The sequence below is a fragment of the Micromesistius poutassou genome (genome assembly GCF_964030765.1).
Source record: "Micromesistius poutassou genome assembly, chromosome: 12".
In the NCBI taxonomy this organism is placed as follows: Eukaryota; Metazoa; Chordata; class Actinopteri; order Gadiformes; family Gadidae; genus Micromesistius; species Micromesistius poutassou.
In genome coordinates, this window is record NC_140282.1 from 16985554 (window position 1) to 17003322 (window position 17769).

Genomic DNA, 17769 nt, shown 5'->3' on the forward strand with positions numbered 1-17769 from the left:
TACATAGATTGATTGGCGAATGATCCAACTGCATCAATACAACGCCCAAACATCAATGCATACTGCTGTATTATACGTTTTTATTTTGACAATCTCCTTGCGCGAGTGTATGTGAAACTAAGTGCGCCAAGCCGCTCACGTATCCGTTCACCAGTTAAACGAGGCAAGCAGCAACAGCGAGCACATGTTTGAGCGTGAGGATGTCTGGTTTCAGTGGCTAATAGTTAGCACTGACGGCTAATCCTAACAGCCAAGATGATTCCGAGGGATGTTTTGTTTTTAGAAGAAAACTATCCATACAGGTTGGGAATGGTCTATGTTGAAAATGAAAGATCATTACAGGCTCTTTAAGTTAAGCCATAAAAAAACTTTTGCACTTAAATGCAATGTGGCACTTTATTCTTTGCATTAAAAATGGATTGTTTTTGTTTTAAATATCCGGAAGAGCAAAGAAATAAAATGATGGAATTATAATGAAGTTGTTTTTTGTGAGTTGATGAGAATGTAAGAGGTTGTGTTAAATGGGCATATGATATTGTCTCATATCGATCGCCTGCCCCTGAATCAAATTGTATCGCAGCAGTCTTTTGATATCAGCAAATTTAATATTGTATCGTGATGAAACCAGGGATTTACACCCCTATCACCCATGGTGCGGAGATGTGCAGTGGGGGTGGAAAGGAGGTGGGCTTTAGTGGAGCGTAAGGTGCGGGTTGGTTGGTATGGGGTCAGGAGGTTAGAAAGATAGGAAGGTGCAAGATTATGTTGTGCTTTGTAAACGAGGAGAATGACTTCGACTTGAATACGGCATTGCCAGGGCCTAGTGGGGGTGAGGACTCTTGCAACGGAATTTTGTACGTATTGTAGTCTGTTCAGTAAACTTGCTGAGACACTAAAGAGTAGGGCATTGCAGTAGTCTAATTTGGATGTTATGAAGGCATGAATGAGAGTCTCAGCAGTTGTGGGGTTAAGTGAGGGGTGGAGTTTAGAAATGTTTTTGAGGTGAAAGAAAGCTGTTTTGGTGATGTTTTTTGTGTTTTTTTAAGAGGTAGTGGTGGTGAAGAAGCCGGGGATGGGGCCATCCTTAAAAATATTTCTGTTTGCCATACGTAACCCGACCGACCCTGTCTATTTAGGACCCACCCAAATATATATATTTTTTCCCTTTTAGTCCGACCGACTTGCCGGTTGTAAACTTGCGTTAAGACCGACCACTTTTTTTACAACAAAAAGTACAACTAGTGCAAATACAATAAAACAATATTATTATATTTTAGTAAGTATTGTGAATATAAATTGCCTACATACATACACACGTAGGCTGCAATCTTTCTTTTATATAAAAACCTGTGGCGTCATCTATGATTATGAATGTTTACCCCATTGGTTTACGCATGGTTTACGCATGTCATACCTTGAACTATACGACACGTCGCTTCATTTCATTCACTGTCAATGGTTTGCGCTTGTCTGTTATGATGACTGCGGCTGCAGTAAAGAAAATGTTTGCGGTCACTGTTCAAAGTTATACGGGTTCGGGCATCGTAGCAATACATAAAAAAAATGCATTGAAATATCTCAACACCGCTATAAAGTGGCACGTTCTGGAAGAACTATGCCCAGATCTTTACCCATCCCTTCTCCCCTCGAGTCTAACGGTGACTGTGGTCTATATAACCTGCATCAGAATGGTTTGCAACGGTGCTCCTGAGGCAATGGGTTGGTGACCCAGTCAGTGACGTCACAATATGAAAATTTGTTTAAATTCATACCTATGTAATCACTATGACCAAAATTGTACTTTATTTTTTTAAACTTCGAATCTTGAAAAAAAAAAAAAAATAGACCTACTGTACCTACCTTTTTTTTTTTGGTTGTTACTGAAAACAAAAATATTTTTAAGAATGGCCTGGATAACTTCGAATGTTTGAGTTTTTTCCAACATGGCTAGTGTGGCAATGAGAATGGCTTCTGTTTTGTCATGGTTGAGAAATTTCTGTGTCATCCAGTTGCTGACGGCATTAAGGCAGGTGGCCAGATTGGAGGAGGGGGGTTTGTGGGAGGGCTTACTGTGAATATAAATCTGTGTGTCGTCAGCATAGCAGTGAAAGTTTAAGCCATGCTGACGTAAGATGTGACCAAGGGGGAGGATGTACATGACAATAAATAGAATACAATACGATAGAAGGGGACCTAGGACAGAACCATGGGAACGCCATGTGAGAGGGGTGAGCTGGGGGAAATTACCTATGGAGACAAACTGTTCCCTAGCTGTGAGATATGACTTAAACCAGGTGAATGGAGTGCCAGTGATACCCAAAAGTGTTTCCAGCCAGGTGAGCAGTGTGTTGTGACTGACAGATTGATGGGTGTCGAAGGCAGCTGTGAGGTCCAGCAACAGGAGGATGCTGACAAGGCCTGCGTCGGCAGCAATGAGTAGGTTGTTTATGACCTTGACAAGTGCCGTCTCTGTGCTGTGCTGAGACCTGAACCAGACTGAAACACTTCCCATAAGCTATGATGTGTCAGATGTTGTTGAATTTGCGAGGAGACAGTGCGCTCAAGGAGTTTGGCTATGAATGGGAGGTTGGAGATAGGATGGTAATTATTGAAATCATCAACAGCTGCACTGTTTTTTTTTTTTTGTACTGCAGTAGCTGCAGTTTTAAGTGAGCATGGGACGGAACCAGTTAAAATAGATTAATTTATTATGTTAACAAGGAGGGGGCATAGAGCTGGCAGGCAGTTTTTGACCAGTGGGGTAGGCTATTCAATTAAATCAAAGCACTTTACTCATCCACATGGAGAAATTAAATGGCATAAAGTGCACCGTATTTCATATAATAATAATTCAATAATTTAATAAACAAATAGTAATATATAAAAAAGGGAGAAGGGGGATGGGATGAGTGCATCAGTCATCAGTCTACAGAGTACTGTGGTGTGGTGTAGTCCAAGGATTTGGGGGTAGGGGAGGGGGGGGCTGGGAGATAAGGAGCAGAACAGCCCTGGGGACAAAGGTCACCTTCCTCCTCTGGGTCCTACAGCCTGGACAGAGCCCTGTCTGCGCCCTGAGGGGAGCCACTCAAACGCTGAAGACATAACATACGATGGATCATGAAGAATCCTACAGGCGTTCTTCAAGGTCTGCTGATCGCATGGTGTAGACAGAGCTCTCAGGGGGTGTCCAATAATTCTGGAGCAGACTTTAACAGTTTGTAAGCAGTTTATATTTTGAAGACGGATGGAGTAAAACTAACAAGTGAAGGAAAATTACACTTTCAATGAATGAATAGTAGAAATTAGTTAGAATGTCCTTGCTTACGTCAAATGATTTTAGTTTCCTAAGCAGATACTGCCGCTGATGGCATTTCTTCAGAATGTCCTCTGTGCTGGAGGAAAACTTCAGCTGGTTGTCAAAGGTAGTCCCAAGGTATTTATACTCCTCTACAACCTCAAATGCCTTCCCTCGGATGGTGGTAGTGACTGCCTCAGCCAACTGCCTCCGCTTGGGGGAGGTCACTATCATCTCCTTGGTTTTACTCACATTCAGCTCTAGATAGGACATCTCACACCACTCCACAAACTCCTGCTGAGCTGAGCTGATGGAGGGAGTCTGAGAGCAGAGACAGGATCACCATGTGACAGTTTGGCTGAGTGTAGAGGATGTAGAGGATGTAGAGGAGGGAGGAAAGGACACACCCTTGTGGCAAACCTGTTGACATGATCCGGACATCAGGAAAGGTATTGTTGACCAGTACTCTCTGTGTCCTGTTGGTCAGAAAGTCTATAATCCAAGGTAAAGTGGTGATCCATATGAAAGCGGTTGGTGAGCTTCTTTGCCAGGATGTGTGGTTGCATGGTGTTAAATGCTGACGAGAAGTCAGCAAATAGAAGTCTGGCTGTTGGGAGTTTTCAGATGTTTATGGATGGTGTCACATTTTTGCATCGTCAACCCCCACTGCCCACCTGATATGCAAATTGGAATGAAACCATAAATGGATCTGTTGCCTTGGTGATATAGTCCTTTATTGCCGCTTTTCCACCGACAGTACCAGCTCGACTCGCCTCGACTTGGTCCGCCTTTTTTTGCATTTCCATTGGCAAAAAAAGTACCCGGTACCTAGTACCGGGTACTTTTTTTAGTACTACCTCCGTCGAGGTTCCAAGCGAGCGGAGTAGGTACTTTTGTGTGACGTAAACAGGCTGCTGGCAACTGATTGGCCAGCGGCTGTAAATGGGAATAATCACTCAAAGTTAAGTTGTGTCCGGCGTGGTTGGAGTCCACGGACCCGCTCCCGAGGGGGACACTGATCAGCGTTTCGCCGTGTGTGTCGCTCCTTTCCCGGGGCTAGAGTTAGGCTGTGCATGGTAGTGTGTGTCCGGCGTGGTTGTGTGTGTCCGGCGTGGTTGTGTGTGTCCGGCGTGGTTGTGTGTGTCCGGCGTGGTTGTGTGTGTCTGGCGTGGTTGTGTGTGTCCGGGTGGCTGGAGTCCACGGACCCGCTCCCGAGGGGGACACTGATCAGCGTTTCGCCATGTGTGTCGCTCCTTTCCCAGGGCTAGAGTTAGGCTGTGCGTGGTTGTGTGTGTCCGGCGTGGCTGGAGTCCACGGACCCGCTCCTGAGGATCAGCGTTTCGCTGTTTAGTTTTAGTGTTGTTCCTTTCCCATGGCTCGAGTTTCGCCTCCATCAACGTTACTGTATGACAACAATAGACGCGCAGTCATTGTGCTTTTTATTTTATTTTATTTCCCATCATAACCTTTCCCGGGAATCGCGTCTCCCGTGATTAAAACCTTATGACAACCTGTCCATGTTGGAGAGGTTCTTTTCTACGACCCGCCCACATTGAAGAGGTACTTTTTTAGATGGAAACGCAACGTGCCTGGAACCAAACCGAGTCGAGGCGAGTCGAGTCGAGCTGGTACTGTCGGTGGAAAAGCGGCATATGACTCTCCAGTTAGTTCAAAAGCAGAGAAAGACTGAGCTGTTAATACAAGGGTAGTTGGGACATCACTCGGTGCAGTAGCAGTAGGGAGTGATTGAAGCTGACTGTATATGGCAGTGATTTTGTTTTGGAAAAAAATAAACTCACAGCAGTTGAGGGGGTAAGTGGGAAGGGTTTGGTATCTTGTTAACTGTGGAAAAGAGGGTTCTAGGGTTTCCCTGTCCTCCAGCAACAATGGTGGTATAATGCATGGATTTTGCTTTGTTAAGGACATGGTCTTTATATGCCTGCCTGTGAACTGTTAGTCTTAGTCTCTCTTAGTTACTCTTAGTCGTTCAAGTTGGTGACCGGCAGCCTTCATTTTGCGCAGCTCAGGTGTAAACCATGGAGCAGAGCATAGGAAGGTGACAGTGTGTGTATTTTCAATGGGGCAAACTGATTCAACGTGTGGGGTAGATGAGCATTGTGGGATCATCAGAACACAAGTGGCTGATCCATGTGTTTAATAGCTCAGCTGTGTCAATGTCAGTGTTCCTAAATTTGATGGAGCGTGATGCATGGGGACGGCGGTGAGGCTCAGGAACGGCAATGTTGTACATGACAGCTTTGTGGTCAGAGACAGAGAGGTCCTTGGGGCCAAGGTCAGAAGGAGAGATACCAGCAGTGCATACAAGGTCTAGAATGTGACCTTTTGAATGGGTGGGAAAGTTAACATGTTGAGTAATATCAAAGCAGTTCAGAGTATTGAGAATATTATCAGCAAGGTTACAATTGTTTGAATCCACATGCATATTAAAATCACCTAGCGCCAGGATAGATGAGTACATTGGGCACACAGAAGATAGAAGCTCAGCGAATTCATTTATAAAAACCGAGGATGCTTTAGGAGGCCTGTAGGTAAGTAAAAGGAGTAGTGGTAGACTACCACTGAATTTTAAAGCAAGACATTCAAAGGATGACAAATCCTGCAGGGGCACACTCACAACCTTAAAACAGGAGCGGTAAAGCACTGCAAGTCCTCCCCCATGCCATGGTTTATCAATAAATTCATACCGAGGTGGGATGGCTTAATTTAATCCACCGAGGTGTTGCTGTGCCAAAAAGGCATCTGGACGCTTATAACAGTATTTAAGCAGACTGTGGAGACGTGTCGATGAGTAGTTGAGGGCCATGGGTGTGGAGCACAACAGCCTGTGCACAGGGCTCACGGGGAAACCCGCCTACCAGACAGAGCTCATGGACTAGGAGCCAGGCCAGCAATACGGCATGTAGGAATGTAGATTGCATTGGGAAGGAGAATGGGAAGCAGCCAACCTAACGGCAGACGTACCGGGAACCACAGGTCCTCTAGCATGTTAGCCAGCAAGTGTAACCACGGACACTCTTAGGGGCTGGCAACGGAGGTAACCAGGTCCCTGCGAGTGTAATCATATAAGCAAGAGACTCACCCACTAATAGTAGCAAGCGAGAAACTTACCCAAGCCGATTCAGCGGAGTACCCATGCGAGGGCTCGCACAACAATACATAGAGCAGGCGGGCAGGCAGGGACAGAACACACCGGCAGGCCGTCACGTTAGGTGGTAAACAGTTCACTCCCCGTTGCTGATCGTCTTGGAAGCAGGAGCAGAGACACAGTAGATCCACAGTTTGTATATTGTTTCAATTTACTCTTCGGTTTTAACCCATTCAGTAGCAGAAGCAGAGACGCACTCGGTCCACAGTTTGAAGTCTTCGGGATGGTAGAAAGTTTCAGTAGGTAAAAATAAGTATCCACGGGCAAGGCAAATTTAGCGCTAGCATTGACAGTGCGGAAACAATACTTAAAAGGTTACTTAGTTAGACGTAGGCTAGTCTACAAACAAACAAGTGCTTTCCATTGGTTTAAGAAAACAAAGAACAGTAAACACAAGTAAAATTAAAGCTGCACGCAGCAATTAACGGGGGCCAAGCCTAACGCAGACCATTAAGACCCGGACGCAGACCATTAAGACCCGGACGCAGACCATTAAGACCCGGACGCAGACCATTAAGACCCGGACGCAGACCATTAAGACCCGGACGCAGACCATTAAAGGCCGTGTTGCAGGTTAACCACCACTGTAGATTAATGGGTACATAAAGCACTCAAGATATGTCTATTATTTAAAAAATGTCTCAAATGGTGTAAAAGTCCAGTTTTTGACGTTTTTGGTAGTAACAGGTGTTTTCTAACGCAACTCTGCGATGACGTCATGTTGACGTCATGTTGAGACGTGGTGGAAGGTAGCCTCAGCCTAGTACTAGAACTATGGCGTCTGGGATTAGGAAAAGGTGGCAAGAACCACAAATAACATGTATGATGGCCCACAGCCCTATCATTTTGAACCCGTCAGACGTGAGAGGGCGAATGAGGAATTGCCGAGAACTGATGGCCGTCAAAGCCGATTATAAAAAATGAAATGAAAATGCATGTCTATGAACAGCAATGCATACAATAACAACACTTTTTTTTTTTTTTTTTACTGTCAGTGAATAGCACCGAGTGAAAGTCAACGTTTTCTTTATATCTAGTGACAGTGATTATGTTGTTAGTTCAGATAAGTACCGGTAAACTTAGTCAGGAGATCTAGAAATATAAGGCATAATGCTAGCTATAGGCTAACTTGCCAGTCCCACCTGTGAAATCCCCCCCAGATAATCCCTAATTAAATCTTCCCCCCGACATTGTAAACACATTTCTGATTAGTTATCCCACGTTTTCATTAGGGGTGGCACGGTTCACAAAATCTACGGTTCGGTTCGTATCACGGTTTAGGGTCACGGTTTTCGGTTTGGTACGGTTCTTGTTATTTTTTCTTTTAATCTTTAACACTCCAGAAACATACTTCAGCATATATAGCTTAATCATCCACAATTAGGCTAGAGTATTTAAAGAATAGTTATCATGTAATAATGCACAAACTGAATTTGACTTCACATAAAGCACATTATTGGGACCATGTCTGAGGAAACTTTAAGCTATAGGTGAGATTTTGATACAGCAAGAGGGAAGACATTGATGATTTCAACAATCTTTTCATTTATTTGGCAAAAAAGGGAGAATGTGTACTGCCATATGCAGGAACGTATGCCCCTTTTTGGCACACAAAGATTGAAATATTATGGAATATCAATTGAAATAACTGCCATCTTCAGTTTAGGTCTTACAATAAATTGTATCCTTTAAAAGAAAGTGTAACTCTTAAAACTCTGTCTTTTGAATAATAATGAGGCCATAACAATAGCAAAGGCCATGGACATAAAGTGAGGCATACTTTCAACCAGCTCAACACAAAACAGTATCAACAATGCTTCTATTCCCTGAAACGGAGGATACATTCTTTCATCTGAAATGAAAGTGCAGTATTTGGAAACATAAAGATAGAGTTCTTATCTAAAATAAAAGTGCCACTGTAATATTTTAAATATTAAAAAACATGCTGGCTAGTGGCTATCAATAAATGTTACATAAACATTGATCAAACACTGCACTATTTAGAAACAACATCCTCTGTTCATTTTATTTTCATATTCTTCTGCAAGAAAATCCGTTTGTCCACATTGTCTGCCAGGAGGCGAGACCTACTTGCAGTGACTATGTCCCCTGCCGTTGAGAAAAAGCGTTCACTTGGAACAGATGTACCTGGGACAGCGAGGTTACGCTGTGGATCTTCATCCACAGAGATGCAGCCTGTGGCCTTGTATGAGGTGATCTCTTCATGAATGATGAACGATGTCTAACAAATGCTTTGTGCTTCTGTCCTCTGTTGCAAACAAATCTGCAAATACCACTGCCATGGCAGATTTGTTCTGGGGAGGGGAGGTCTCTGATGGCCCTGGCTCTGCTCCTGTGGATGAATTGGCCACTTCAGCTTCACTGTGTTGACCCTGAAGAAATTATGACAAAATAGCCATTTAGGAAATGTTAATAACAATAAATAGCTAATGGCAACAAACAATTATTACTGCAGTGGGGAATAGAAAAATATTACAAAGGCACATAGATGAAATATGATTGGCTTAGTCTAAAAAAAACAGCCATTATCACTAGGATAATTGATGATACATTACATTTACTTTAGATATACAAAATAAAAACACAATACCTGCTTTTCAATGTCCACAATGTCCGTGGTGAGTTCATCATAGATTTTCTTAACACAGGCTTCTTCCAGGTAAGGCATTGACTTGAATCTTTGATCCAGTGCAGTGGCTCTGTGCAGATAATCCTGAAGACTAGGGTCATTGTATCTGCCTTTAAGGTCTTTAGTGATTGCTGCCATAGCTTCTTTGATTGTGGTACTGTTACTGTCCTCTGCACTTGGTTTCGTGGATTTCAGGATCATCTTCTGCATTGGGATAATCATCAAAATTGAGGGGGATGTCTCTGTGCTCATGAGGGTGGTTACATTCTTCAGGGGTTTAAGAATGTCAATGAGACCCTCTGCCAGTCTTGTCTCACTGTCATTTAGCACAGACGTTTCCGTAGCTTTTTTTTTCACGTCTTTGTCCATCAGGGTAGAATAGATGGCAGCCTGTTGCTCCACATAACGCTCTAACATGTCATATGTGGAGTTCCAACGAGTTGCTACGTCATGTATTACATTGTGTGAACAGGCAATTCCAGCATATCCTGCTTGGTTTTTAGGACATGGACAGCTGTCGTGCTTCGGTGAAAGAAGCTAACCACCTTCCTAACCTTCCCTAGGAGTCGGGACACGGGGGTGGAGCGAGATTGTGCTCTTGGCTGCAAGGTTTACTGTGTGTGCGAAGCACCCGATCTGTGGCCCAAGTCCCGCTGCTAAATTGATAGCATTCGCTATATTTTTAGCATTATCTGTTGTGACAGGAATTGTGCTGTTGGCCCTCTCCAGTTTCTATTCCGCCACCGCGTCTGTTAATATTTCAGAGAGATGCTCACCGGTATGACTTTCATAAACGGGGCGGGTTTGCAGAACGCAGTTTCTCATTTCCCACTCCGGAGTAACGTAATGAGCAGTCAATGTGAGGTAACTTTCAGTGGCCCTGGAGAGCGCTACGTGGGCTGTGTCGGACAATTCTTTGACAAGTTTTTCTCGTGTCTCATCATATAGTTTTGGAACTACAGAGGTGCCGAAGTGTCGGCGGGAGGGAATGTTGTAGCGGGGCTCGAGTATTTTCATCAACTGACAAAATCCTTCACCCTCAATCACACTATATGGCATCATATCTTTTGCAATAAACATCCAGATCGCTTTCGTTATGGCCATTGGCCTGGCCTGGTTATCACTGAGAGGCTGCTTAAATGCTGAGCAGAGAAGTTGTTGCGTAACCTGCGGCTCTCTCTTCCTTATGCTGTCTCCCGATGAGCTAGCATGTTAGAAGTGTTGCGAAGAGCATATTGAACACGTGTTGCACAATGCTTGCACACAGTCGCAGTCCTTTCTGTCGTTTTATTTCCGCTGTCATCATAGGTAACCTGAAATCCAAAATGACCTATTTGAGGCTGGCGCATCCTGCAAGTCCGGGCAGTCTTCCTTGTCTCTCGCACTTGCCATTTCTAACGACCCGCGTGCAGCACTCCAAACTCCACACTCCTTTTGCGCGAAAGGGAAACACATTGTCACATACGGGAATCAATTGCACTGGACCGTAGGACCGTAGGACGAACACACACTCCGAACCGTGACATGCCAACCGCACGGTTCAGTTTTTTTCAAAAACCGTGCCACCCCTAGTTTTGATGGTAGTCTACTAGCTCAAGTAACAATATATTTGCCTAGTGTTTATTTCTAAGCTTTTACCCAGTGTGCGAAATACCCGTCAATATTCGGGCTCCCATCTCCCGATTGTTGCACACTACCGATCTACATTCCTCAATATGCAGTAGGCCTATACATAACAATATTTCATTGATGCAAGCCAAGACAATCAGTCTGTAGCCTACATGACAACACACACACGCACACACTTAACAATTTTGATAATCAGATATGCTTTAGTCTTGTAAAGCAACACTGACATAAGAGACTGCATTGGCTAAAGTTGTTTGGATGCACGTTATTTTATAACAACGAGAGCCAAAGATGTGCATTACAATGCAAACATGACAATAATTGGCACCAATCTGGCACACTTAGAAGAGCAATCAACTGAATAAATGCCAGGTATTTAGCCTATCGGACACGCAATCAGTGAACTTGCAAATGAGAGCCTGCAGTATGACTGATCGTGGAGTGACATTATTTAACCATCCATCTATGGCAAATACGATCAGACAGATGCATCATTGAACACATACACAAAGCACATTCATCCAACCCAGCGGATGCTGACAGACCACAACAAGCCAAACATCACCACGGAGGGTGTGCTCTCTCTCTCTTGCACACACGTACACAATCACTCCAACTTCTCCAACTCCAAGGCTGCTTCACTAAGAAGACAACCAACCACAAGGCCTTCATAATAGGCCTGGGCAATAAAACAATAAATTATCGTATCGTGATAGACTTTTGATCAATATCAATATAAAACATGTTCAATATATATCGATAAGAGACTGGACCACCGAATCTAGCAGCTGGGTTTGTTACACAAACACGGTTCCATACTTATTTACACTATTTGAGTGTTTTTCATTGTTGTATCGACATTGGAGTATTTATCAATGAAGAACAGTGGAAGGTCATAAAGTGTTAAACAGAAGTGTTTAAATCCAGCATGGCAATTCCTAGTCTTTTTAGGTCATTCAAATTATCGATATCGATCAATATGATCAAGTTATATCGTGATATGTCGTTCAGCCATATCGCCCAGGCCTACTTCATAAACATGCAGTATGCCGAAGCCGGAAAGGACACAATGCACAGTCGCACACACTCAACTTATGCACAACAATCAGTCCTATCATCAACATTCAGTCACTGCAAAGATTTAAAAAATAGCCGCTTACCTTAAGTTAGAATGGACCCAAAGTGTGTGAGTGATACACTCAGTTTAGCTTTCGCTTGCTATCCGTTTTTTGTATGACTTCTCAACATAACGTCTTTCTTCTGTTTGGCGCACTGGCTCTCCCAACATGACGTCATGCGATGCATTATGGGGGAAATGAGAATCAATTGCAAACCTCTAAAATAATACCTACATTTTCGTTTTAAATCCTGTTTTGTGATACCCAACAACATCAAATACATCAAATAACCGTTTAAATGTTTATAACTAACAAGCAGATGGAAAATTAACCCTGCAACACAGACTTTAAGACCCTGACGCAGACCATTAAGAACTTATAGTTGGAATATGGTTGACAACACTGCAATAGTCTCAGCTTGGATCTGATGGCCGAACAAACTTTCAGGACCATGATCAAAAGGCTGAGAAGTTATGCATATTTAATGTTTTCAATTGATCCCTGTAGAGCCCCCTATGGTCTTACTTGGAGCCTGGTTAACCTCTACCTATGTTTCTTTAAGTATACCAAGGTTGATGATGGTTGACTAAAGTCAACCCCACCTTTAGGCACCTAACGTTGATTGGGCTAATTTAGTTGTGCATCCGCTATTTTGATACCTGTTACGGGTTCCCTAGGAATATTTGTTCAACATGAGGAGAGACAAATTCTATGACCCCTAGATGAAAGGTGTCCTTCCAAAATTTGCATTTTCTGATTGTTTTTTTTGTGGCGCACCCTATGGCCTCGATCTGGGTACATTTTGGAGAAGTTCATCTTGACCCATGTGCGTTTGACTACACCAAGTTTGATCTAGATTTAGTTAAGTTAACCCTGCCTATTGTCGTTAAATTGCGTAAAATTTGGACGATTTATAGTCTCTGGCGGCCATGTTGTTTTTCAAATCAACTTCACCAAGTGCTGTTGGAACCTTTCTCCCCAACAGTCACTAAGTTGGTCCCGCTTAAATCACACATTCCACTTATGAACTGTGGTCATTTTAGTCAAAGGCCAAGCCCATTTTGATGCCACGTCCTAATTGAAAATTGCTGGATATCATCTTGTTCAGAATTTCATCCTGAATAACTTTTGATTTGGACTCAAGATCATAGTAGTCCATCTTGATATAAGCATGTAAGTCTTTACGTGTTTTAAAACACTCTTTTTAGAAGTTAATGGCTTCTAAGGTTTTTTTTTGTTATGTACAGACTTCCCTTATTGTCAGATATAAGACATTGTGGTTCTTAAAAGATATGTGCTAAAGGATTTTTGTTTAAGTCAAAAAATCTAAGGGAATTTAGTGGTTTTAACTTATCTTCAAATGGAGGAAAATCTATCCAGGCGGAAGTCATAGGTTCTTGAGGAAGATTTGTTCACCATGAGGATATGCATATGTGTGCAAAGTGTTATGACTAAGTCAAAGGGCTCATGAGATATGCTTGTTCAAAGTTTGCATTTTTGGACGATTGATATAGCCCCCCCTATCTCCCAATCAGTGTATTTTTTTTCTCTTCTCATTAATATTTAGTCTGTCTCTACAGCTGTAGAAAGTTTCATAAATAGCAACACAGCAGTTTTTTTTTTTTTGCTGTGTAGGTCAATCTGGCGGAATAATAATAAAACTGTGCTTGGCCCCCTAGTAATTATTGTTTACTAGTTTGATCTTAGAGCAATGGAGAAATTCCTTTCAAATAACATTGAAACTTCAAATCATTGATGTATTCGATCATCAATATGAGAATGTGTTTGCTGGATGTCGCTGTGGCTGTTTTGGACACAGCGTGTGTCCAAGGTTTAATGTTTAGTCTTTGGAGAGTTGGTGTTAACAATAACCCTCCCCCAGAGGCCAGAGTTGACGACTCCTGAAAATAGTTGAACTCAACACTTGGGTGACATTTAACCTACCTCCTCCCCATATCCAAAAAGTCATAACAATTTGCTTCTTGTGACTGACTTTTGAATTACCAGGCCTCACATCATGTGACACCAGCGGTGTCCTTTGGAAAAAAAAAAAAAAAAAGGTTTTTGCTATGTGAGTTCATGCATTGGCATATTGCTATTTTTTGGTTTTGAATGGTTGGTTTGAATGTTTCATAGATTAGATTAGAAAATCTTTATTCATCCCAAGATGGGCAATTTAGTTCACAGTATAACTCACACGTTTAACTCACAATTCATTTCAGCCTGTCACTAACAACCACCCTGCCCCTGGAAACACCCAGCAACACTGGTGTGCTCATTTAGTAACCTGTTGGTTGCAGGGATAAAAGAGTGGGAGTACCTCATTGTTCTTGTCCTGATTGAATAATTACGCCGCCCTGAGGGCATTAGTGTGAATTCCTCACTGAGGACATGGTCAGGCTGACTGATAATGCATTTAGCTTTCTGGACTGCATGTTTGTTCCACAATGTACTTATGCTCTTGAGCTGGATTCCAGTGATCTTAGAAGAGATCTTTACAATGTTATTTAAACTATTCCTGTCCTTCACTGACAGACTGTTCAGCATATAAATGAAACCGTTAAAAGACTCTCAATGAAAGATTGGTAAAAAAAATTCTCAAAATAACTTTAGAGACACTGAAAGAGTTCAGCATTCTCAACAAATGAACTCATTGTTGTCTCTTTTTAACAATTACCTCAGTATTTGTATGAAATGTAAGCTGGTTATCAAATACTGTGCCTACTGTGCATATTTGTAGGTGTCTACAAGTTGGACTTCCTCCCCATTTAACAAATGATGTCAAAGCAAGGACATGGCTGCAGTGTGGACCTTGGAAAAGGGACAGCAGTGTCGTCTGAAAATGTAGCTAGATAACTTCCCTGTTGAGAGGACCTACAGCTATCTGTGTACATAATGAACAACAGGGGTGATAGTTGTCCACGCACTCTTGCACACGCATAGAAGCACAAAATGTTTGACAAGTTAAAGAATGCCTTGCACATTGAAAGTGTCGGTGGCCAGCGGCATCGTAGCAGGTTTGACAACCTGTCCTGTCCCATTGGCTGAGCCCCGCCCGCAGGTTGGCCACATCATGCATCAGAAGGTGACAGAGAGTGATTACAATGTCATTAGGCCCGGCTCATTGCAGCTCCTGCCACTTTAATTTGTTCTTTGACACAGGATCAAGAGCAGTAGGCGTTGTTTAGTTAACTATGAAATATATCCATTTGAAGGCTGGAAGATATAAACATAAAAACTTTCACTGTACCTCATAGGCAACTGTTGAGGATACTATTACTACTACTGGATACCCTCATTGTCATAATATGCTCACCTTGCCTCAATGGTGGTGAAATGCATCGTCATGGGTAATGGTGATTCAGATAAAGCAGTATTACCTTTCTGCAGATCATAGTTTTAAACAGTGAAATGTTGTTACAAATTGATATATAATGCACAACTCAATTTTTTATAATTTCAACTGGATTATATTTATCAATATAATTAACTACTAACCTCTTTGAGTTCATCATTGATTTTTGATTTATATATATATGTAGCATAGTCTATTCGCATTCAAGGCCTACTATGACATCAAAGCCTACTACTAATGACATCAGAATACCACCATCAACCTGACATGTGCTAAACCAGATTATTAGTATTTTTTATTTGTTGGGTAGGTATTCAAATCCCAATTCGGGTTCAAGTCTCACTTGATGAAAAAAGTAGAACCCACTATTTGCTCCGACACCACATGTCTATTTATAAAAATAATTGCGTATGCATATGAGGTGGTCCGTGAAAGATCTTGAAGATAATTTAGCGGTACACCTAAAGTCAAAGTTGGAGAACAACTGTTCTAGAATAAATGAGTACAACTAGACAGTCAATACTGACCTTGAACTTCCTTGTTTAAACTGTAGCTTTTTGTGGATTTATTACATCTTGGTTGTCGTCACATTGACGCAAAAACAAACTGCTTAAAGGACAATTCTTGTCTAGGATGAAATAGAGTTGTTGACACCGAAATTTGGACTATTGGTCCTGTCTCGGGTATTTGGCTAATTTCAAATCACCCCTGCCTGCTTCAGAATGGATGTCTATGGGCATTCACAAACCTGTCTTTAAAGGGGTAGTTCGGAATTTTGGACCTCATTTCCAAGTGAGCCAGTGTGTTATTTATCATTGGAGACCGTTTTCAACACTTTTCATTCAGTCCTTCTAGTTGTAGAAATCGCTGGTGCTAGGCTAGCGCAAGTCAAGGGGAACTGCTAGCCTGCCATTAAAAACAGTTTTACCCACTCCACAGTACACCCGAGGCAAAGCAATTATAACGCCAGACTATCTATGTAAATGTCTGTGTTGATAGAATAATAAACGGTCTCCAATGATAAATAACACCCTAACTCACCGAGTGGTTAGTGGTGTTCGTTGATGTTCCAAATCAAGAATCATAGCGAAATACAGTTTCTGTCGTGTTTTATTTGGCATTTTGTAAATTGAAATGAACTGGAAACAGAAATAGGGCTGTTTACGTTTGGTTGTAGTCTTTCGCTTGGTTCTCCGCATCAACAGTAGGGCTAGAACTGAGCGAAAAGACTACAACCAGCCCCTCTTTCTGTTTCCGGTCAACATGCTATGAGTCTTCCATCAGAAATCAATGGATTTACAAAATGACAAATAAAACACGTCAGAAACTGTATTTCGCTACGATACTTGATTTGGAACATCAACGAACACCACTAACCACTTGATGAGTTGCACATTTCTGAAAATGACCGTTTAGGGTTGTTTTAAGGACAGGTTTGTGAATGCCCATAGACAGCAATTCTGAAGCAGGCAGGGGAGATTTGAAATTAGCCAAATGCCTGAGACAGGACCAATAGTCCAAATTTCGGTGTCAACCACTCCATTTCATCCTAGACGAACCAGAAAGGGGGCTCAATGTTCAAAATACCAGAATTGTCCTTTAAGTTATGCATTACTAAGTTATTACTAGTTAGAACATTACTTGCGTATTGCTAGTGCAACAGAGTTTATCAAACTGCTAGTTAGAAACAAACTAGTGGTTACTAAGAACTTAATAAGGATTTTATTCACAGGACTTAATAACAGGTTTATCTTCCAAGACTCTGGGAGAGCAAAGAAAAGGGGTCAGTGGGGTTGGGGGGGTGGTGGGGGGAGTTTGAGTAAAACCGCAGGCTTGCCGAGACCAGTTGACCCCAACCTTCTGCATTCTAATCACATCTCTCTGTGGAAGGTTAAAGAAAGAGTTATCCACATGGCAGCCACTGCAGCACTATGCTGACCGAGGCGCATCGGTTTACCCTTAATGGCCGGTGGAATTCCAGACTGTATCTCATGCAGCTCGACAGAAACTGTAGTCACTTCCTATAGCCACGGCATCCACTTCCTCTGTATCTGCCGACATCTGCTCTGCTGCTCTGTTTATCTAGTGGTTTCTGAAGTGTCTCATGTCTTTCCCCCCCCCTCTGCTCTCTGCTCTACAGATGGAATCTCCGGTGTCCACGCCAACCCCTCCCCCACTTCATCTCCTCCCCGCAGTGGGTAACAGCGAGATTTCCTCGCCGTGTGAGCAAATAATGGTCCGCACGCGCTCTGTGGCCGTGAACACGTCTGACGTGGCGCTGGCCACGGAGCCCGAGTGCCTGGGCCCATGCGAGCCAGGTACCAGCGTTAATCTGGAAGGCATTGTGTGGCAGGAAACTGAAGACGGTGAGTGATGTGGTCTCACCCCATGTGCTGTTTACACTTCTGAGCCATTCCTGCTACAGATACCAGAGCACACCATCTGGGCCACTCTTGGAGCATAAGTTAAAACAGCTCTGAACAAATAACTTTTTTATGTATGGTTTTTTTAATCTTTTAAATGGTATTTAATTGCATGTATTAATTAATGAACGAT

General features: G+C 42.6%; 1 protein-coding gene across 1 annotated transcript in view; it reads left to right on the forward strand.

Moving 5' to 3' along the window:
* Window positions 1-17769, forward strand: part of znf609b (zinc finger protein 609b) — a 102079-nt gene that overhangs the window by 64869 nt on the left and 19441 nt on the right. The window contains exon 3 of the mRNA XM_084476529.1: window positions 17354-17579. Within this exon, the coding sequence (XP_084332655.1) occupies window positions 17354-17579 (226 nt within the window). The remainder of the gene's footprint in view (window positions 1-17353; window positions 17580-17769) is intronic.